Source organism: Phragmites australis, chromosome 7 (assembly GCF_958298935.1).
Source record: "Phragmites australis chromosome 7, lpPhrAust1.1, whole genome shotgun sequence".
NCBI lineage: Eukaryota > Viridiplantae > Streptophyta > Magnoliopsida > Poales > Poaceae > Phragmites > Phragmites australis.
The window spans coordinates 34,561,093-34,583,491 of NC_084927.1; the positions used below are offsets into that span (position 1 = coordinate 34,561,093).

The following is a 22,399-nucleotide window of genomic DNA, read 5'->3' on the forward strand; positions in this document are numbered from 1 at the left end:
GCATATCAACCTTAAATTCTTTTATGCTCATAAATTGCATAAGATGAACGAAATAAAGGTAATGCATATCAAGTCATGTGAAAAATCTTGCATACTTATTCATTAAATCTCTCCCCGCATCTAGTTTTGACAGATGTGTTCATGACATTAGGATGATGAGGTTTAGAGAGTTGCACATTTCAGGGGGAGAATTTTCACATAATACCGATATAAAGAATTAAATCTTAGTCAATAAGATTAAATGTCCAAAGTTAATTATGAAAATTATATGAAGTATTTTTAGGTGAATTGTACTCTTTTTTCTTTAAATGAGTTTTACTGAAGTTTCTAATGTTAAGGTTTTTAATAAGGCAATTCGTGTGACCATGTCGTAAGCAATGTACTCTTTCTCTCTATTTTTCATACTGAATTTTTAAGAGTTTTAATGAGACATATGCATTTCGCAAGAAGTGTACAAGGGGAAGTGTTAAAACTAAAGTTTCATAACCGAATGTGGACCACTCTCGAGCTTTTGAAAGATTCAATTATATTTCTTATGAATATTTGGTACTATATATACGGGATAACACACTTCATTATAAATAGATAAAAAAAACTCTCTTACATTATATATCTCTTTTACCATCGTCCTCTTATAAAATCACTAATAACAGCAGTTTCTTAACAAAACCAAGGTGAATTTCAGAGGTTCCTCGCTGCAAAATTACTTCCACTCACTGCCCCACTCCCAACATACGCAGGCTGTCGCGCCCAGGGGTAACTTAGTAATTTCACCAAGTCGCTGCTCGCCTCTCTCTCACTTACATAAGGGACCCAGTTTGCTTCGACCCCACAGGCAGCGACTGCTGACGGAGGAGGTGAGCGCATGAGCTACCCCGCTGGCCTGCTGACGGGTCCCACGCGCCGGACTAGGCCAGCTCAGCAGCACGTATCCGCCTACCGCGCACCACCTACATATAAACCCTTAACGAAGAAAAAAACCCCCACAAAATAAAAGGGAGAAGATTCTCTCTTTCTCTCTCCCTCTCCATTTCTCTCCCTCGATTTCTTGGGGGGTTTAGTTTTGGCTTTTGGTCGCTGATTGCTTGAACCAGCGAGGGAGGGAAGCGAAACGGAGAACCGAGAAAGGATCGGACCACCGGGACCTCTTCCAAGGTGACCTTTCGTTTCCTTCGATTAGAAAGTTTCCTTGCTTCAGACAGATTGGATTTTTTCGATCTTTTTCAGTTCATTTTTCGGTTTCGATTGCGCGATCGTCCATCAGCGACCCACTGGTTAGTTCAGAGCGTTGGCTTTGCTTACTGTTGCTGCCATTTCGATCTGATTTGATTTGGTTTTGGAGCGGCCACCTTGGCTTCTCCGATTCGTGCTTGTACAGAAGGAGCTGTTAGGATTGCTGCTCTTTTCTTTGTTTGCCTTTTGGTTCCCTGCTTATTCCCTTCTTGCCTTCTTTCGCTATTTCGACCGGATTCTTGGATTGCTCGATCGTTCCTTCCGGTACGATCTCTCGTGGCGGCGGAGGATGGTGGTGGTGGATTTGCTCATGCGAAATCGATGGTGCTTTATTAGTTTCGATCGGATCGTTCCTTTTGACCTCGCAAGTGCTGCAGGTGGAACGTCTCTGCTCGGGGTAGGCTGCGAACGATCGTGGGATAGTTGGTGAGCTGGGGTTGTCGTTTTTGTCTTTAGTTTTTTTTTTCTTGTTTGGTTGCTAGGCTTTTTGTTGATCCTTTTGTTTGGTAGCTAGAAGCTTGTTCTTCAAGTGTCAGTGAGATTAGATCGAATTGAAGTTCTTCAAAAAAAAAAAAAAAATCGATCGCATCTTGTGTGCTTCGATGTCCTTGTGATCTTTTCAATTTGTTATTGAACACTTTTGCATGATTCGATTGCCTGTCAGCTTTATGTGTAGTTGGTAAGCTTTGGTGGACGAAGAGATAAACTAATTCTTAATACCAGAATGTTTGCTTTACTGAAGATATTGGATTCTGGCTGTTACCTTTTCCTCTGTATCCTTCATCATCCAGTCTGTAAAAGAAGAGAGCCTGCTTTGAACAGTAGGCTGCGGAAGTACTCCACATTAGCTCAGTGCTTATTTTATCTATGATTCAGGGATTGATGCTAGTGATTCTTACTGTAATTTGCAGGGAAGGATAGCTAAGGTAGTTACACAATATGGAAGTCGAACAGGCTGCGGAAGTAAGGACTCCAGAGACGACTGCTCATATGTTGCCTGATAAGACGCCTGTAAGAAAATATGTCCCCTGGTGATGACTGACGAGTTCATGCTTGCCACTGCTAGTGCACATTGAGTAACAAGTGCTGTTGTGAACCGTCAGTTCCTTTACGATGTTTCGTTCATGTTCCTCGTAATAGCTTGTTTATCATGTCTGGTTGAGTTATTTAGCTTCCAATACTGCCGTACAAGCATTTCCTTGAGGTACAGAAAAGTACTCTTTCTGAACATTTTTTTTCTATACGTTGTTTTCGTCATGTTTAGTTCCTTATTCTGATCTCCACCACTCTGGTATCCTCGTTATTTTTAGATCCTGGTGTTTTGCAAAAACAGATGAAAATTGGTGGGCACAAGAAAAATATGAACATCTCACTGCACTGTGTATTGAACATTGCAATGCGGTTTTCACTATTTGTTTGGTGAGGTTATATTAGAAAGTTAAATGCTATATTCAGTTTCAGAGCCTAATATTTGCATCCATTGCATCAATAAGGTTATAGAAAGAGGGTAGAGATTAGAAAGACACCAGCAAAGCAGGGCTTTAGAGTCAGAATTAGTAAAGTCTGCACACTGTTACTATTATGCTTTTGGTATTCACTTCCCTCGACAAAAACTTTGTTATGTTGCACTGAAGTTCCAAATAGATCACTGAATTTTTACAATTCCACTTTTGCAGGTACATGGTGATGAAAAAGAAAATCTACTGAACAGGAATTCAAATATGCAAGTGAAGGAAGCACACAATGATGAAGATGATGGAGCAGGATCTGATGGTTTTGAGCTGATAGATATGAAGGAGAATTTTGATTCTACAAAAGTGGAGGAAGAAATGGCAGCCCCAAGAAGAAGAACAGTTGATGCCTCACCTGTTACAAAGGAAAGTCCCGTGGATGCAGAGAAAAAGACAGCACTTGAAGAACAGGAACTTGCAGGAAACTTGAGACATCCAGAGACTTCCATGTTGAACCAACAAACAAAACAGTTGGAAGACCTAACAAGTCGTATTAAAGAGCTTGAATCTGACAAAGACAGACTGGTAAAAGACTTGACAGAAGCAGAAAATAAGCAGAGCCTGCACTACAATTCCCTACAAGAAGCTCAAAGATCTCTCACTATGAAAGATAAGGAGCTGGCTGATGCAACACAATCACTGAAGGAGCTGGGGTCTGAGCTTGAAAGCTCCAAAAGGAGGATTCAAGAAATTGAAGCCGAATTAGATTCATCAGCAGATAAGCTCCGTAAACTTGAAGAGCTGAAGGATGAAAGAAGTTTGCATGCTGCACAGGAGGCGAAGAGGGCCACAGAACTTGATAAGATGCTGGAACTGGCACAATCAAACATGAAAGAGATGGAACAAAATATTAGTAGTCTTCAAGAGGAGATAAAGGGACATCAAGATAAGGCCACAGACCATCAGCAAGTAGAAGAATCACTGGGAAGCACAATCTCAGAACTCAAGGCGGTACAAGAGGCACTGGAGTTGTCAAAGTCTCAAGTGGCTGATTTGGAGCAGAAGCTTGCCTCTCAGGATGCTGGCATCAGTAAACTAACTGAAGAGTTGAATCTCCATTGTTCATCTGAACAATCTCTTAAAGATAAGAGTATTAAACTAGAGAATGAACTTGCTACAGTGCATGAAGAGCTACAAGCAAAGCTTTTGAATTTGCATGAAATGGAGACAAAACTCGATGAGCAGGCAAAAGAAAGACAGACAAGTGAAGATACACTAGAGAAGCAAAATGAGCAGATACTCAACTTGCAGACTGGGCTAGACAAATTGAAGTATGAAAATGAAATTCTCCAAGGTACTGTTGCTGATCTTAATTCAGAACGTACAGAAAAAGACTCCCTGCTGAGTCAGGCTGAAGATGAGCTTGCTAAAGCACAGTTGCTCCTCTCAGAAGCACTGTCACATAAAGAAGAATTGGAGGTAAATCTGAAATCTCTCAGTGAGCAGCATGGTGAGTCCAAAGCTTTTGCAGAAAATGCAAACCAAAAGATTCTTGAACTTGAAGCACAAATCCAGGCAATGCGTGCAGCTGAAGAGGCTGTCAAGTCACAGCTGAAAGAAGCTGGGGCAAGTGTGGAAACTGCAGAGAAGAAAAGTTTGGACCTTCAGCAACAACTCAGCGGCATTGAGAATAAATTAGTTGCATCAAGTGAAGAAATAGAGTTGCTGAAAGAGCGCGTTCAACAAGAAGAGGCTTTATCAGCAGAAAAAGGAATACAGCTGGAAGAAGCAGTGGCCAGTGTAGAGGGATACAAAGAAAAAATCAATGAGTTGCAATCGTCCCTAGATTCCTCGGTATCTAAAAATCAGCTACTTGAACAAGAAGTCAAGGACCTGTCCGACAGATGCTCAGAGCATCAAGAACAAGCTCATTCAGTTCGGCAAAGAAGCCTTGAGCTGGAGGATTTACTTCACACATCAAAGTCTGATGCTGAAGGTGCATACTCCCGGACACAAGAGCTGGAGCAGGAGCTGAACAGCACATATGAAAAGTTCAAGGGGGTTGAAGAAGAACTAGAAGAGTACAGAAGCAAGGTTTCGCAACTTTCTGATGATTTAGAAGCTTACCAGACAAAAGCAGCTAGTCTTGAAGCTGCGGTGGAAGCAGCAAGCGGGAAAGAGAATGAACTTATGGAGTCACTGAGCCAAATAACTGAAGAAAAGAAGAAACTTGAAGAACTAACAGCAGAGCATGAAGCTAAACTTCAAGAACACTTGAAGGAAAAACAATCTTTTGAAGAGGGATTGCAGAGCCAAGAATCAAAGGTGCTGGATCTACAAGAAAAGTTGGTGAAACTGAGAGAGGAAAAAGAACGCCATGAAAACACCATAGCTGATCTTAACCTTCAGCTATCCAGTAAGAATGAAATGTACAATCAACTGGAGTCCCAATTAAGCCAGGCTGGGGATGATCATAGCAAAACAAGGTCACTGCTCTCCGAAGCACAATCACACAGGGAGGAACTGGAGCTGAATCTGAGATCTCTTAGTGACCTGCACACTGCATCCAAAACAGCTGCAGAGTCTGCAATACAGAGGATTGAAGAGCTTGAAACTCAAATTCGGGAGTTAACTGCTTCTGAACAGAGTTTGAAGCTGCAGCTTACTGAGTTTGAGTCAAAGTTAGCATCTGCTGAGAAGACGAGCACAGATCTTGAGCAAGAGCTTAAAGATGCTACAGCAGAGTGCAGCAATTGCCATGTGAAGATTGATGAACTTTCTGGGGAGCTTGAATTATACAAGGAGAAATCAACTAATCTTGAAAGCTCGTTAGCAGAAGCAAAACAAACGGAGGCTGAGTTGTCAGAGAAGTTGGCTCAAGTTACTGAAGAAAATGAGAAGCTTGACGAACTGTCAAAGAAAACAACCATAAAGCATTTGGAAGCAGAGAAGCAGATCCAAACTTTACAGGGTGAATTGGAATCTGCCCGAGGTAAACTGGAAGAGGTTGAAGAGGAGCTCCAGTCTCTGGGTATCAAGGAAAGCTCGGTGCTTGAGAAGCTCAAATCTGCAGAAGAGCAGCTGGAGCACAAAGGGAGGGCATTGGAACATGTCACTTCCAAGAAAATAGACCTGGAAGCTCTTTATCAGTCTTTACTTGAAGATACAGAGATGAAGCTTCAACACTCAGTAGAAAACTTAACTCAGAAGGAGATTGAGTGCCAGCAACTATTTGAAAAGTTGAAGTTGATTGAGGAACAAGCAGCATCTTATCAATCAAAAGCAACTGCAGCCACTGAAGAGGCGGAGTCCATGAAGGTGGAGCTGGAAGCATTTGAAATGGAAATTTCTACTCATGAGACCACCATTGAAGAACTCAAGACCAAGGTCTCCAATGCTGAGTCAAATGCAGAACAAGCATTGGCTGAGCTTGCGATGATGAGTGGAACAAATCAGGCCTTGAAAGAGGAACTTGATGCTAAGCTAGCGATGCTTCATGAAGTTCAGGAACAGCTTAATTCTACTCATGCTGAAAAGGAAGAAGTTTCCACAAAGCTAGCTGAGCATGAAAGAACAGTAGTACATTTGACTGAGGTGCACAGTAGAGGTTTAGAACTCCAATCTGCAGCTGAATCAAGGAATGCAGAAATTGAAGCTCAAATGCGCGAAGCTCTTGAGACAGTAGGACAGAAAGAGTCTGAGGTGAAAAACTTGAATGAGAAGCTGGTTGCACTTGAGTCCGAGATTGAAAGTTTGACGCATGTTAATGAAGCCTTGAAACAGGAAATCGATGCTAAGCTGGTCACGATTGATGAGCTGCAGGAGAAGTGTAGTTCTATAAATTCTGAGAAAGTAGAAGTTGCTGAAAAGTTGGCTGTTCTTGAGAGAACAATAGAGCATTTGACAGAAGAGCATTCAAGAGGATTGGAGCTCCGATCTGCAGCTGAATCAAGGAATGCAGAAATTGAGAGTCAACTGCATGAAGTTATTGAGGAGATAGCACATAAAGAAGCCGAAGTTACAAGCTTGAAGGAGAAGTTGGCTTTGCTTGAAACTGAGAACAAAACGTTGGCTGGTATGAATGAGGAGTTAAAAGGGGAAGTGGATGCTAAACTGACCATGTTTAATGAGCTACAGGAGCGGTTTAGCTCTACTCATGCTGAGAAGGAAGAAGCTGCAGAGAAGCTAGTTGTTCATGAGAGGACAATCTCACACCTGACAGAGGTGCACACAAGGAGCTTGGAGCTCAATTCTGCAGCTGAATCAAAGAATGAAGAAATTGAAGCTCAGCTTGGTGAAGCTCTCGAGAAGATAACAAGGAAAGAAGCTGAAGTTAAAGACTTGAGTGAGAAGCTGGATGCTCTGGAAATTGAGTTGGGGTATTACGAGGAGCAGGCAACTGAAGCTGCTGCCACTGAAGAAAATCATAAGGTTAAATTTGATGAAGCTGTGCAGAAAATAAAGATTCTGGAGGAACAACTTGCAGAAACACAAAGTGAGGTTGAGCATTTCCTTACGGAGAAGGAAAGCTTGACTCTTGCAAATAGTAGTTTGAATGCGGAAGTGGAAGTACATCAGAAGAAGCTGAATGAATTACAACGTGCACTTGCTGCGGCTGTAGCAGAAAAAGAGGGAGTGTCTGAAGAGGTTAATGCATTGCGAAAAACACTAGAAGGAATGATTGAGCGTAAAGAAGAATTGGAAGTCCAGGTGACCAAATGTTTTTTGTTAATTTTTACATCTGCTTACTTGTAGCTTCAAAATATGTTATCATACCATTACATAGCAGTAGAAAAGGAAGCTTGTTTTTCTTTAAATAAAGTAGAACATTTTTCAGGTATCTTCTACTTTGGAAGAGCACGAAGAACTGAAGAGCATGTACCAAAATACACTGGAAGAGAAGCAGGTATTGAATGATAAATATGAAACTGCAAAGAAAGAGCTCGAGGAAGCAATAGCAATGTTGGAGGAGAAAATGAATGTAGACAAGTCAGAAAAAGAGTTGCACATCTCAAAACTGGAAAGACAGATTACATTATCTGAGATAAAATACATGGAGGAGGTATTTGTCCTTGTTTGTCTCCCTCCAAACTATTTGATGTTTGATTCTGGAAATGCTATCTCAATATGTCTAATGTATACAATATTTTCAGATCAAGACCATGCAAGTGGAAACAACTGAAAAGGATGAAGCACTAACAGCCAAGTTGCAGGAACATGCAAACTTACTGCATGAGAAAGATGAGTTGGAACAGCAATTGCTGGAAGTTAGAAAGGAACTGGATGATGCTTACCATACCATAGCAAATCAGGTAAATTGGTGTTGTTAAATATATTTCCAATATAATATTGTTCAGTCCTTATTGCTAAGTGAAAGGGACTGCCAAATCTATCACTTCCTACTTTTTTACAGATGAAACTTTTATGTCCTGGGTTTGCTTCTATGTCTGCGAGCTTGCCCCTTTCATTATTGAGAACTCATAAATTGTTAAACCTGTCTCAATTTATAGATCAATCAGAAATTGTCAAACCTATCCCAAAATGGTCACATGGCTCACAGAGTTGAAATATTCGTAGTCTAGCTTAATTGAGAACATCTAAAAATGATCACAAAGGGGTGCCTTCCTCTTTGTATTGCCTTGTGTTCAACTGTCTTGATATGTACTGAAGTTGTTGACTCAAGGAGTCAAGAGCATTTAAACATTTTGATATCTACAAAAATTGTATCATTGTTTGAGCTAGCCTTGACGTGAAAAATCTTTGTTTTTGCAGGAAGAGCAAGCTTCGGTGAGGGAGATAAAGTGGGATGCATTTAAGAAGTATTCAGAGGACCAACTGGAAACTGAGCGGCAGCATGCTGCAGAGCTGGAACTGCAAGTATCAGCTCTTAAACAACAGCTTCATGAAGCTGAGATTCATTACAAGCATAAGGTGTGGTTTTATCTGAGTTCTTGTTTTACGCTAATGCTAGTTCACCAACAAAGGCTGTTATGGCTCCATAATCAAGGATCTTGTCAGATCTGTTCACAATAACAGAAATGTAGTTTTGTGATAAAGTGATACAAAATGGTTTTGTAGAATGGGAGGAGAAAAGTGTAGTTTTATGATAAAGTGATGCAAAGTAAGTGTGGTTTTGTGAAATAGGAGGGAAATGTAGTTTTATGATAGTTTTGACGATCGTAGTGCAGTTTTGCGAAATTTACTCAAATCTATTTTAAGTCTCCACAACCTTTGATGTTAAAGTCTTTTAGATTCTTAGGCATCTAGTTTGTTGCTGTGTTATTTCTCATTCAAAATGGAAGCATTGTGATTCTTGACTGAAGGCTTGCATGACTATGGATTGAGAGAATACGCATCTTTTGTGGCAACTATATGAGATACTGAAAGCTATATTTTGTCACAATATTGATGTTTTACTTGGATACTTTGTATTTCTTATATCGGTGGAAAAACAAGTTTCTCAAAGGGACAATCTTTCTTTCCACAGGAAGAACAAGTTTCTCAAAGAGAGGTTCAATGGGAAGCAGATCAAAATCATTCATTGGGTGAACTGGAAGCTCAGCGTCAGTATGCCACAGACTTGGAGAAACAAATCCAAGCTCTTACACAGAAGTTAGAATTAGCCGAAGCAAACTACAAGCAGAAGGTAAACACCATCCTTTCAGCAATACTTAGTAGTAAAAAGACCATCATCATACACGAGGTCAGCAAATATTTAAAAAAGCACAATAGAGCTTTACAATCTTGTGGTAGTCATGCTTATAGATTCTTGCTGATACAAAGGTCAAAAGGATGATAAATTCACTCCATAGTGCCCACTGTTGCCACTGATGAAGGGCAGTTTGCCTTTGCATAAGTAACCAATTTAGAGTTTCGAGATTTTCTCTATATATACATGGTGCATTTGCTAGTTTGCTACTCTTTCCCCCTTGCACTGAATTGTCTGAGTTTTCCAGGTCACAGAAGAGAGGGATAAGCTTTCTGAGGTTACTACGGAGTTCAACAAGTTGACACAAAAATTAAGCAAGAATGTTGAATTGGAGAAGAAGGTACAGGATCTTGAGCAGAAGCTGCAGGTAGCTTATTCCAAATCCGATGAACAGGCAAGCAGATACATGGATATGAAATCTCTTAGTTCTCTAGTCAGTGGTTATTTGCAACTAATCTCATCATCTCTTTGCAGGCAAAGGATGCTGTGGAGTCGAGATCCCGAGAATTCAGCCTCGATTCATCAACACTGGCAAATGAACAACCTGACAGACCTCAGGCTGCTGACACAGCCTCTCCAAACCTTACTCAACAAGAATTGCGAGAACCTTCTGGCATCATGGCCTTCAAGTTCATCCTGGGAGTTGCCCTGCTGTCCATACTTGTTGGCGTATTTCTCGGAAAGCGCTACTAGTGCTGCTTTTGTGAAAGTCTCTTGGTGCCCATGGGAAATCTCATTGTCAATATTGCTTTCAATGAACCTCAGCTATCCTAGCTGAACAGTCCTTAGTCAACCGAAGTTTGAAAGAATTGCTAGCCTTTATTGGAATGGACCGATGACTTTTAGGGAGAAGTCGGAGATCTTGAAAGCTTTTTTTTCCTCTTGTTGAGTTTTCCCTTTAGTTTCTCTTTGGGTAAGGTGCTAGGAATTTGATTTTTGTTCATTCCTACCCTTCGCATGCAAAAGGCTAATTGCATGTAACTGGTTTTGCCGTCATCAGGTTTTCGTTTACATTTCTCTGTAAAAAAGATCTGAAGTGCAGGGACTCAAAAGTCAAAACATGAAGCCTTTGGTGATATGTTCATATGAAGAGTGCAAGTTCTGTAATCATTTACAAATTCAATCACTCCAGTGCTTTTGATGTACATCTGAATTTGCTTGTCAGCAAGAAATGTCACTACTTCCCTCTTAGATCAGAAGGCTTTTCAAGCCCTGCCATTTCTTTTCTGTCTTGAAATTGCATGTATTTGTACTGCACGGTGAAGCTTTTACTTGCATTTCTCTTAGACGCAACACTCGGTGTTACTTCACCTTAGAACTCTTGACACTTTGCTTCAGCGGATACCGGGTATCGGCATTAGTCAGGCAAGAAGCCCCTGATTCCTCCGCGGATCGTACCCCATGTCCCGGCAGCTCGTCGTTGTACCAGGTATTGGCGTACTCACCCCACTCCGCCACGCTCCTCTCCATCCGCCCGACGACGGGCAGCCGGAAGGCGCCGTCGAGGAGATGCGCCACCCACTTGGCCATCATCTCGTAGAGGTATATATGCTCGTCAGGCTGTCCGGGTAGCCGATGATCGCCGTCTGCGGGATCCGGGGGTGCACGCACTGCCTGTACAGAGGAGCCGGGGCGTCTGGCCCGCCTGCCGCCGTCTCCTTGAACCTGCCGAGACGAGCATGTCCCTCAGCTTGTCATCCCCGCGGAAGCCGATGGCCAGCACGACGACGTCCGCCTCGACGCGCTCCCCGGTGTTGCCCAGCACCAGCCAGTCCGCGCAGAAGCTGAAGGCTCTGGCCCTCTAGATCACGACGTGACGATGTTGCCCGCTCCGACTCTGTCGTAGAACCTGTCGGGCAGGACCCCCGAGCCGGCACGCCGACATCGATCTCGAGAAGCTCTCGTCCGGCACCATCCCGTGCTCCCGCATCGGGATGTGCATCTTGGAGTACGCCTCGGTCAGCTTCGACATCAGCCATCTCTGAAGACGTACGCACACACTGATCAGTACTCCACTGGCTAGTACCATGCATTCATGACGAGGCGAGCAGTATCGCCAGCATCAGCTCGGCCAGCCGGTTCGTGAAGAGGTGCCCGATGCTCACGCCCCACACGAAGCCGCCGTTCACCCTCCGCCGCGGGCTCCTGCAGATCATGGAGCGTGGGTACCTGGCACCTTATCGATGCATGCATGCATGCGCGCGCGTGTTAACGCAAGCTGGTCAAGCTCTGCTTTGCTTTGCTTGGGTGAAGAGCCCGGCCGGCCATCACAAATAGTCCAGGCTCTTACCATTTACACCGGCGCGCTCCGTGACCGTGTCGAAGGCCGACTTGCCCGAGCCGACCACGGCGACGCGCTTACCTTTGATCAGCTCGGCGGCGTCCATGTCGGAGTACTCCACGGAGTGAAGCACTTGTCTGTGGAACACTTAGTGACTTGGGGCCCTCGGTTGGGTGGAAACACGGGGATGTTGGCGACTCCGCCGAACCTCCCGATGCAGAGTATCACGACACCAAGGTGTCTCTGTTCGGTAACGACTGTACAAGTTCTTCGATCTGCGGTGTTGAACTAATTTTCTTTTTGAAAAGGCACAAATGTATTTTGTAAACTAATTATTTTGCAAATCTATCGGCATTCGAATCTCGATGAACCAGTTGCATCGGCTTGAAAACGATGCCTCTCTTTAAGAGTTGTTGAAGTCTCCACCTAGGTACTGCGAGTCTATGATCGGTAGCTTGATTAATTACCTGGGTAACCTTCGATCCACGGTGCTGCACCGTGAGCCGCAGCCACTCTCCCGTGCCGTCGCCGAATGCATCGCCGCCACCTGCTCCTCTCCGGCACCCCGACGTACTCGGCGCCGAGCACCTTGCTGCCGAACCGGACGCACTCCAGGACGCCGAAGCGCAGCGCGTAGGCGCCAAGGTACACCACCACCTGGTCGTGCCGCGGGAAGACCTCGGTCACGCCCGCCGGCCACGGGAAGTCCGAGAACCGGTAGCTGAACGCCGGCGTCTGCAGACTCGTCGAGGCCAGCGTGTGCCTCCACACGCCGCCGACGCCCTCGAATACCACTGGCCGGAAGCCCTTCGCAAGCGCATGCTTGCATGCCGCCAGACCGCTGGCGCCGGCGCCGACGATGGCCACGCGCTTCTTGGTCGCGCCCATCGACGGATCGGAGTGCTCGTTCTTTTCTTTTTCCTTCTGTGAGATCATGCGTTAAAAAATTAGTACATTGATGTAATTGTAAAATTAGCAAAAGTTACAAAGTGATTTAACGGTTCATGTAACGTTTAATCATTTCATATGATGATGGCTTTGCTAATATACATGTGATGATAATATGTTGCTTGATAGGTTCAGGGTAGCAAGATTATATTTGTGTTTTTTTATATGCACAACATATTCGTAAGTGATGTTATATGGATTGACGTGAGTAGTTTGTGAAACTTGTGTTTTGATTGGTTATTAGTTTTGTTCATATGTAGATGTTGTCCTAAGTGTAAACATGATCAGTAACACGACTGAGACTAGCTTTCTAGAATAACTAAGATCAAGACAGTCAGAAAAGTCACTTGAGACATTCAGCTAAGAAACGGTACATGCAAAAATGATCGTACTATAAGAGGTACATAAAAAATATATAATGTGAAAATTTACGTCATGTGATACTGCAAAAGGATTTATTCGAAGCATGCATGTGTTAGAATAAAAAGGAAGAGTGCACTGTGTAGTGCACTGTGCATGCTAGGCCCGTGTGGCCATGCATGGTTGGCTTGTGCGGCCTGGTTTTGTGGCTCATGTGCTTTAGTATCTGATCTGTTGCAACGGCCACGAATCGTGCTATTAGTGATTTGGCGTTGTTGGTAAATTGGGCTAGATTGATGTAGCTCCACGTCAACGAAAATCCACCGACTCAGCCGAGCATAGAGACATTTACAACAAAATCGGTTACAAGATGAAAAGTCAAAAACCAAGTGACATCTAGGTGGTTTATGCAAGTTTGCATTAATTTTTAGTAAGTTTTTCTTCATGTTCATTGCTTTCGTCGATTTTGGGTGGATCACTTGTTCGTTGCGGTTTTGTGTTGATTTGATCCATCCAAAATCATCATCAAGTATCAAGTAACTCTGAGAAATTTGGTCGGTCAAATTTTAGTAATTCTTACAATATTTTTGTTCGATCTATTTTTAGAGTTTGTCTGTAAATTTCATATCTTTAATATCAGATATCCAATTGCTTTGATTCTTATGATATTCATATGATTGTCTAGTTTCTATAGAAAAAAACTACGGACAATCCAATAGTTGATTTTTCATGGGAATCACTTTTAGTGATGTGATAGTTGTATGTTCTGAACTGAATTTCACGAATAAATTATAGATTTGTTTAGATAATTTAAAATTTGAAATTAGATTCTGCAATCATTCACCTCCTCTGATTAATTATTTTGCGCATATTCAATCTTACACCTTTTTATTATATTTTACGAGAATGATAATGGATGTGTGCTATTATCTTTGTGCAATTTGTCATATTTAATTTTTCATTTCTGATGCTTGATATATTTTTCTTTGGGGGGGGGGGGGCAGGGGTGCTCTACACCTAACTTTCTCGATTCTATCTAAAAAAACTTTCGGTTCATATAGGAGCTCAATTTTCATTGTAAAAATCATATGAAAATCTAGTGAAATCCATGCGTTCGAAGTGAGTTTTTTTACAAGTGACAAGGGTGCAAGGTGAGTTTTGAAGCGGGGCCCGGGCACAGGACGATGCGCCGCCGTTTTCTTCTTGCCGGTGGATGGCGACAAGAGGATGGATGCAGCGGCAAGCTCCTCCGCAAGGCAGCCGCACCGACTGAGCCGTGGTGTTCGCCATGACATTGACAAAGATAGAGCAGAGAGAGGAACTCGCAGTGGCGGACGTACAGGAACCAGCTAGGGCTCATCCACCTTTCTCTCCCTTTCTCATCTTCCTCTTCTTCTTTTCTCTTTTCTTCTTTCTCTACCTCAGACAAAAAAAAAATGTTAGGACCCTGGGAACTCGGAACTCCTCCATGGATTCAGTTGAATGGATCGGTTGCGCACGGGGAGCAGATGGATCTCCAGCCAACCTCCATTGAATCGATTGTGAGTCAGGAACCGGTGAATTGAATCCAGTGGCTGCCTTGTGATTGTTACTTACGAGCTTCGTAGTTTGACAGAGCAAAACCAGTTTGGAGGAGTTCCTCTGAAATGCTTACCCTTTGAAAGTTTGAAGTATATCTGAAGGTTTGGTCAAGACCTACCCATTCTTTTTCTTTTTTGTCTTCAAGTTGCATGGAATGTATTCGTACTGCACGGTGAGCCTTTTCGTCGCTGTTAATCTCCACCCAAAATGATGATGTACTTGTGATCTCTGAATTCCAATTTCACTGCATATTGTTTGTAATAACTGGCTCATTATTCTGGTTTTAGTCCGTATGGTCAAGTGTTTTGGTGTGGTTTGTATTGTTTATGATGATATAAAATGTTTAGGACCCTGCTCTGGTCACAGCCATGTGATTATACGACAAATTCAGTGACTAAGTCCATCAGCGTTCTTTCAACCTTGTCCTGTGGGTTAAGTAGTGGGGTTACTATTATTAACCCATGCTGCTTTGCAATAGTGTTTGGTCTGAACCTCCATCTAACCTCTGAAATGTGTTATCCTGACACTTTGCACAGACGAAATGAATGGATAGGACACTCATCATTTTATACATCTGTAAGGTGTGCTATCTACTAATCACCAGTTTTCTTGTGTGTTTTCATGCACACTAACCCAAACAGATAGCTCCTTAGTTCTTACACACATGCAAGTTGCAACCACACCTACATGGTGCTCGTTTCACAAGATCCCCAAATGAACTTTTTTGAGAGGAAAAGTGGGGAGAGTGAAAGGAGGCAAAGGCCGAGAATGTGGGATAGGGAATAGCATGCCGCCCCTATGATATGATATGTGGCTCCTTCCCTTGGATTGGCTCAAAATGGGATGCACAGCAGCAGCATACACCGATTCCTCGATTTTTTTTATATTTCGAAAATAAAAAAATCGTAAAAATAAACATCTGTTTGAAAAGATTGTAAAAATAGGCTACTATCGCTCATTAAAAAAGTTACAACAAGGTGTACAATGAAAATTCAAACAAAAAATAGGATACTATGTTCTACCTATAAAAAAGTTCAGACAAACATATGATTTGTGAAATGAGAAAAAAAAAGACAAATTTTATTATACATAGTCTGTCTCATTGTAAAAGTAATTGTTTGAGTTGAATTTTTTTTAAGAGATAGTTTATAGCATCCTCTACAACATACTTTTTTTATAAAAAAAATCATTCTTATTGTGGTAGTGTTTTAAATTTTATGAGTAAGGGAACATAATTTTTTTTATTTTTTAACATGTCGTCTGTTAAAATGATGATATCTTTATTTTTTAAGACTATCACTCATTAGAAAGGCTACTATCACCCTTCAAAGGATGACGATAGTCTATTTTTGCATTTTTTTTTTCGAACGGATATTTAGTTTTGTAATTTTTTTGATTTTTGAAATATAAAAATAAAAAGCTCTAGTTTCCTCCCACTTGCAATCAAACAAACATCCTCACCCACATCGGTGATTGATGACTGAAACAACATTTTGACTAATAGTCGGAACAACAGAAGAACACCTCCGCATCATATATTCATATATCATCATGCTCTGCAGCAACGAGGAGGCGCATTTTGCACGCAGTGTTTTTCTCGAAATTATTTTACGGGAGTTGAACTGTTTCATATGAAACCCTCTAAAACTTACAGCGAGGACTGCGAGTTCCGAAGAGGCTGGAAATGCATTTTGGAAAAGGCTGGAATGCTATCGGTGCGTTTTTGGCTAGAAACAGTCAAATTCCTGCCAAATAGATATTTTGGTTTATGTTGAAACGTTTCTGATTTTTGTACTAGCCGAACAATCATTTAAATGACGTTTCTCGTTAGAATCATCTCTCGCTCACACGTACAAACTTCGAGAATCCAAATCTATGAAATTAATCAAACGACTACAAAATTTAATTATGATTCATCGTATAAACGTTTCTTGTGAGAAAACGAATCTGAAATATTTATAGGACAACTTGAAACCGTGACAAACATGGCCAATACTGCCCTGTACCTCAGAGCGCACGGAGGAAACTTGCCTTCATCTCATTCGCTCGTTTCCAATCCGACGGCCAGGATGTCGACCAAAAGGAGACGAGTCGGGGGAGAGAGAGAAGGACGTGGCACTGTTGGGGATGCTCTCCAGCAATGCGCCAAGGTCCTGGCCTGGCCCGTCATCGCCATTGCCATGATGAGAGAGATGAGTGTGGTCAAAGGTGAGGCCAAGCAGCAGGCAGGCAGGCTGCTGTGGTCTCCCAATCTGCTGCAGCTGGAACCCTATCCTGTTCCCTGCTGCACGCCTTTGCAGCAGGTCCGCATATTTTATATATGTGCAGTGCAATGCGCACACGGTCAGCTCTCCCCTAATTTGCCCTTAGATCCTGCTTTCTCTTTTGTTCTCTTCTTCCTAAGACCGATGGAAAGCGAATTCAGAAAGATATTTACTAGATCTTATTCGTACTATACATTTTGTGATCTAATAGTAAATAAAAGAGAAGAGTGATAGAGTAGATATATATTATCATAGAAGAGAAGATCTTTCATAGAACATGATCCAGTAAAATTTACTTCAAGTTTAACCGGGAGCATAGATGTTCACTCAAATTTGTTAAACAATATCATTTAACTAATTTTTATCATGTATGTCTCCACACAAATGAATTATTTGGCTCCGAAACAACAATGTAAGATAAACCTCCAATCAATTTTTGTTTTAGGTACGCCTCTGTCCTGTCCTTGAGGACCCTGATCGCTCGCTCCTAATCAATAGTCAGACACGTACAAACACAAAAAGGGGGGCACAGTATGAGCGTAGAGAGGTCCATCGTCCATGGGACCCTCCAACCGTCAAGCTATCGATCGAAGCCGCTCGACCATGCCTCGTCACGTCAGCCGTTGAAAATCATGATCGGACGGTGCACACGGTTACTAATATCATTGGTAACCATTTATTTATCGTAATTACTAGACGATTTGGTCCCCACCGATTTTATAAACCGGTAGTTACCGATCAAATTTAAATTTAGATAACATAAAAAATTTGATAAAATTCGACCGATTTCAATCGAATTACTATGCGATTACCGCCGGAGACCGAGAATCATTTGTAAAACGGTAACTAAAACCCTGACGGTGCCGCGTGTAACTCTTTAATAACTATTTTAACACAGCCGTGACCGTCGCATCTACTCCGTTGGAAAGGTCGATACGCCGAGCAGGCGCACCGGCACGAATTTCAGAATTCCAGATGCTGCTAAAGAAGAAAGAGGGAGCGAACGAGCTCGGCGGTGGGTGCGTTGTGGCGTCGTCCCACCCATCTGTGTTTGACCTAGCCCGGGTGTAAATGTGATGTGAATAAGCTGTATTGCATCTTAAAAAGAAAGAAAGAGAGAAGTCGTGGCTCCAGCGTGGCCACGGCGGCATCGTCTACAGCAAAGCTGTTGTGCCTTGAATGATATGGACACCATCTACGTGATCGACAATCTACCAAAGCACCAGAGGATTCAGAAAAGAAAAGCTCAGAGCCTGCACTGCCATCCCAATATCCCATGCATGGCAGCAGTGCAGTGCAACACGCATATAGCGTTCGAGTCGGTGAGGAAGAGGACGAGAACGAGCCAACGAGGCCATGTTTGGTTCATAGCCTCGCATGCTACGACCACCTCGAGTGAGGGAAAAGAGAAAGAGAACAAAAAAGAGAGAGGAAAGGATTAGTTCTAGCGATGGCGAGCTTAATCGCGCTCTCTACACCGCTGCTGAATGGTATCGCTGGTGATGTAAAATCTTCTATGATAAATCCTTTCTCGACATGGAATGACTCTGTATCGATGGTGACTGGAAGCACAATTTGGCGTTGCAGATACGACGTCATTCAGTCTGGATCAACGTACTGCATTCCACTCCCAACGTATATATACATCGCTAAAAGCATGGTACGGGGAAGTGCTGCGAACTATATCACCGACAAGTAAGCTCTCACTCTCACTATTCAGTAGTGCTACTAACCGCATATACAATAGGATGTTTAGATGAGATATTTATGAAAAAAAATTAGGTTTTTTTAACTGCACTGAGAAGGTGTTTAGATAGAGGAAGGTACGGTGCTTACTTAAGCACGTAATTTATATTAATACTAATAAGATAGTTCAGTATAGTTAAGCATATGTAGTCTTAATTTGTATTGAAAAATATAATTTTTATGTAGTATTTAACATTTTATTTTTTAACACGTAGACATAAGCATTAAGTATGTATATGTCATACCATGACAATAAATCTGGGGTGTACCGGATGGTGTGCATGTTGATCGGTGTTTTTTATGTGAGATTGGATGGACCTAAGAATGTGGAGATTTATCTCAGTTGAAACCTTATGTGGGATAATAGCCCTATATTTTATATATTTTCTTATGTATTGAATGAACTTGTTCCGAAAAAATATCACGCTTTACAAGTTGGGTCCTCTTTTTATATAACAGGGGAAATGATGCATATACAAATGAACCGTGTCAAAATCTATAACAGACCTACTTATGACGAAACCAACTACTCATATGTCATCATTACGGAGGGTATGCACACCTAAGCTGCTCTGGTCGTCCTGCAGGTTTGTCACGTCTGCCGAGTACTACAGGACGAGTCACTCCAACATTACGTATGTCCACAATTATGCTCACCGAAAGGAGGTATCTAGCGAAGAAAAAACTTAAGTGGATAGTATTTAATATGATTTGATTAATTATATGAAAACTTATTCTGCGATCAGCAAAGATTAATCGTAAGGTTTTCTCCCTCCATCAGGGGTTACTCGACCGAGCCCTGCCCTGATCTTAGGGTTAAGGCCAACTCCAGCAGGTACTCTAAATTTTCATCCTCAAAAACACTATTACAGCATCCCCTATCACTATTACAGCCTCTCCCATTCCATTCATCTCCAGCAGAACCCTTATATCTGGATCTCTATTTTCTCTTTCATGTTTTTAAATGTTTTGTTGGTAACCGCCATAACCGCCGGTGCAGGATTTTTTTTTTAATTTTCGCGGTCATGTTACGCAAATGAATGGTACGTAGAAAATTTGTGAAGACATTCATTAGGTTTTATAATTCGTGAAATTAGGTATGATTTTTTGACGGGCTTGTTGCGGAAGATAACGTGGCTTGCAGGGGAAGGTGTTGGAGTAGTGGCTTCTCGTGGAAGGTTTTGGAGTAGTGGCTTCTCGTGGAAGGTAGGGTGCTTGCTTCCCCTAGAAGTTTGTTCGAGGCACTATAAGAAGGAGGCAGGAGGATGGTTGCAAATGCAAGGTAGCTAAATGGATCCTCGGCAAGCTTGGAATGAATACTTGAGGGAGTTGTGTTTCCCGTCCAACGACTCGTCCGATGAAGACGATGATTTGTTCATGGAGGGTATGAGAGCTTGGCAAGCCGACCTGGAGCAATCAGAGAGGCGACCATGGGGGGGCTCAGTCCCAGGTCGAAAGCGTATCAACCGCTATCGGCACGATGGCCATATGAGGTTGTTCAACGACTACTTTGCCGATCCTCCTGTGTACCCCGACTACATATTCCGGCGCAGGTATTGTTACATTCTCAACTGTTAAAGTGTTTAAAAAGGGTGTGTTGTTCATAAACATGTGCGTTGTTGCAGGTTTCGGATGAAACGCGACCTGTTTATGAAGATAGTTGCAGCTGTTGAAGAGAAGGACCCATGGTTCGTGCAGCGGAGAAACGCAGCTGGAGAGCTCGGGCTGTCAGCATTGCAAAAAGTGACTGCGGCATTTCGTATGCTTGCATACGATGCGCCGGCTGATTCTCTCGATGAGTGCATTCGTCTTGGTGAGAGCACCATCATTGAGAGTATGCGTCGTTTCGTCAATGCTGTTGTGCAGGTATTCGGCGATGAGTACCTTCGTTCTCCTAATGAGGTGGACGCTGCGAGGTTGCTCGCCATCAACTCGCGCAGAGGCTTCCCCGGTATGTTAGGAAGCGTTGATTGTATGCATTGGAGGTGGAAGAACTGCCCTACGGCGTGAGCGGGGTCTTACACGGGGCATGTTAACGCTCCAACTATCATTCTTGAGGCGGTCGCGTCGCAGGATCTGTGGATCTGGCATGCATTTTTCGGCATGCCTGGTTCGCTAAACGACATCAATGTCCTCCACCGATCACATCTCCTCGACGACTTAGCCGCCGGACAGGCACCGAAGGTTAATTACACAATCAATGGTCAGGACTACACAATGGGTTACTACCTTGCCGACGGAATTTACCCGGAATGGGCCACGTTTGTGAAGCCCATTCCGGCTCCTGTCGGCCGCAAGCGGCAACACTTTGTCGTGCAACAAGCGGCGGCCCGCAAGGACGTGGAGCGCGCCTTTGGAGTACTCCAGTCGCGGTTTCCTATTGTTCGCGGGGCAACACGGTTGTGGGACGAGGAAACCTTGTCCGCCATCATGACCGCATGCATAATCATGCACAACATGATTATTGAAGACGAGCGCGAAGACGACGATGTGGACTATGTGTACGAGGGAGCAGGTGAAGACGTGGAGGCTTCGCACGACGTGACGCCACCATTGATGGTCTTGAGCCAACGGTACAATGCAATTCGATGCAAGCAGGCACATGTTAATCTCCGGGAAGACCTTGTCGAACACCTTTGGCAGTTACACGGAGGCGACGTGTAGCGGCTTGGTATTAATTGTCAAAGAACTATGTTTCGTACGGAGCTGCATGTTTAGTGCATTGTACTGTGCTTCGTACTGATAGTGTGTCAAACTATCTTTGTTGTAATGTGGTAGTTCGTGATTGTCAATGAACTATGTTTCGTATGGTACTCATTCTGCAAATTCTGAATTCGGCAAATAACCTGAAATTTGGAGGACACAATCTGCAAAATTGACACCATAAACGAAAATTATAGGAACCATGCCCCAATTGCAGAACTCAAAATCAGGCTGCACATCAGAAGGCAAAACTTCAGCACATCCTCAAAATTTCAGCACTACACCAAGACCATGTACCCTCAAAAATTCAGCTAACATACAGGTGGACAACCGATTATCAGTTTTGAATCTCAAATTTCAGCACACGCGCTGCCATTGCAGCAATCATCAATGTCAGATTTGAACGCAAATTACAGAACACAGCAATGTTTGCACATCCTCAAATTTCAGAACATAAACTGATGGCTGCAATGTTTGGAACCTCAAATTACATAACACAAACTGACATACAGCACCAAATTTAGTTTGGAACCTCAAATTACATAACACATACTGATGGCTGCAATGTTTGGAACCTCAAATTACATAACACAAACTGACATACAGCACCGATTATCAGTTTTGAACCTCAAATTCCAGAACACAAACTGACATCCAAGTTCGGAACACATGGTTCCATAACAAACTGCATACAAACTGCATACAAACTGGAAAGTAGTCCGAACCAACAAAACATTGTTTAAATCAGAACTTCAAATTTCAGAACGTAGAACCCGATGAGGCGCGCCTAGCAGCAATGATACTCTGTCGAAGACTTTTGTAATACTCTTTTTGGTCATCATCCATTTGCGATAAATCCATGTTCATTATCCTCATTTCCTCCTTCACCTTCTCTAGTTGCATTCGCTCCTCGTCGAGGCGAAGGCGCTGCCGCTCGACATACATCATCTCCGCGAACCTCTCAGCCCTTTCCTTCTCGAACTTTTCCTTCATACTAAATTGCCTGTCGAAGACTTCCTTCATTGGTGCCGACGCCGAGTTGGAAGCAGTCAAGGAACCACGCCCTATTTCCTTCGACCGGGTCCGGCCAACAGGTCTCTTAGCTCGGACTGCGCCTTCGCTT

At 42.9% G+C, this 22,399-nt stretch overlaps 3 protein-coding genes and 1 pseudogene across 4 annotated transcripts; 3 read left to right on the top strand and 1 right to left on the bottom strand.

Annotated features, from left to right (window-relative positions):
* Positions 1-979: 979 nt before the first annotated feature.
* LOC133924972 (uncharacterized) lies at positions 980-10,538 on the top strand. Of its 2 annotated transcripts, none has more exons than XM_062370737.1 (9): positions 980-1,155; positions 2,145-2,244; positions 2,910-7,394; positions 7,522-7,746; positions 7,838-7,996; positions 8,457-8,615; positions 9,172-9,330; positions 9,641-9,787; positions 9,868-10,538. In XM_062370737.1, exons 2-9 carry the CDS (start codon positions 2,173-2,175, stop codon positions 10,084-10,086), a joined length of 5,625 nt encoding a protein of 1,874 aa, XP_062226721.1. In that variant the 5' UTR covers positions 980-1,155; positions 2,145-2,172; the 3' UTR covers positions 10,087-10,538. The 2 variants fall into 2 exon arrangements, with proteins under 2 accessions (XP_062226721.1, XP_062226723.1); XM_062370739.1 differs by having other exon boundaries at positions 9,641-9,760.
* An 87-nt stretch (positions 10,539-10,625) lies between these two features.
* On the bottom strand, positions 10,626-12,599 carry LOC133924973 (probable flavin-containing monooxygenase 1; annotated as a pseudogene).
* A 6,794-nt stretch (positions 12,600-19,393) lies between these two features.
* Positions 19,394-21,394, top strand: LOC133923653 (uncharacterized). Its single transcript, XM_062368940.1, has 2 exons — positions 19,394-20,126; positions 20,199-21,394. Exons 1-2 carry the CDS (start codon positions 19,864-19,866, stop codon positions 20,581-20,583), a joined length of 648 nt encoding a protein of 215 aa, XP_062224924.1. The 5' UTR covers positions 19,394-19,863; the 3' UTR covers positions 20,584-21,394.
* LOC133925614 (uncharacterized) lies at positions 20,677-21,237 on the top strand. The gene has a single exon (XM_062371481.1). It carries the CDS (start codon positions 20,677-20,679, stop codon positions 21,235-21,237), a length of 561 nt encoding a protein of 186 aa, XP_062227465.1.
* Positions 21,395-22,399: the final 1,005 nt, after the last annotated feature.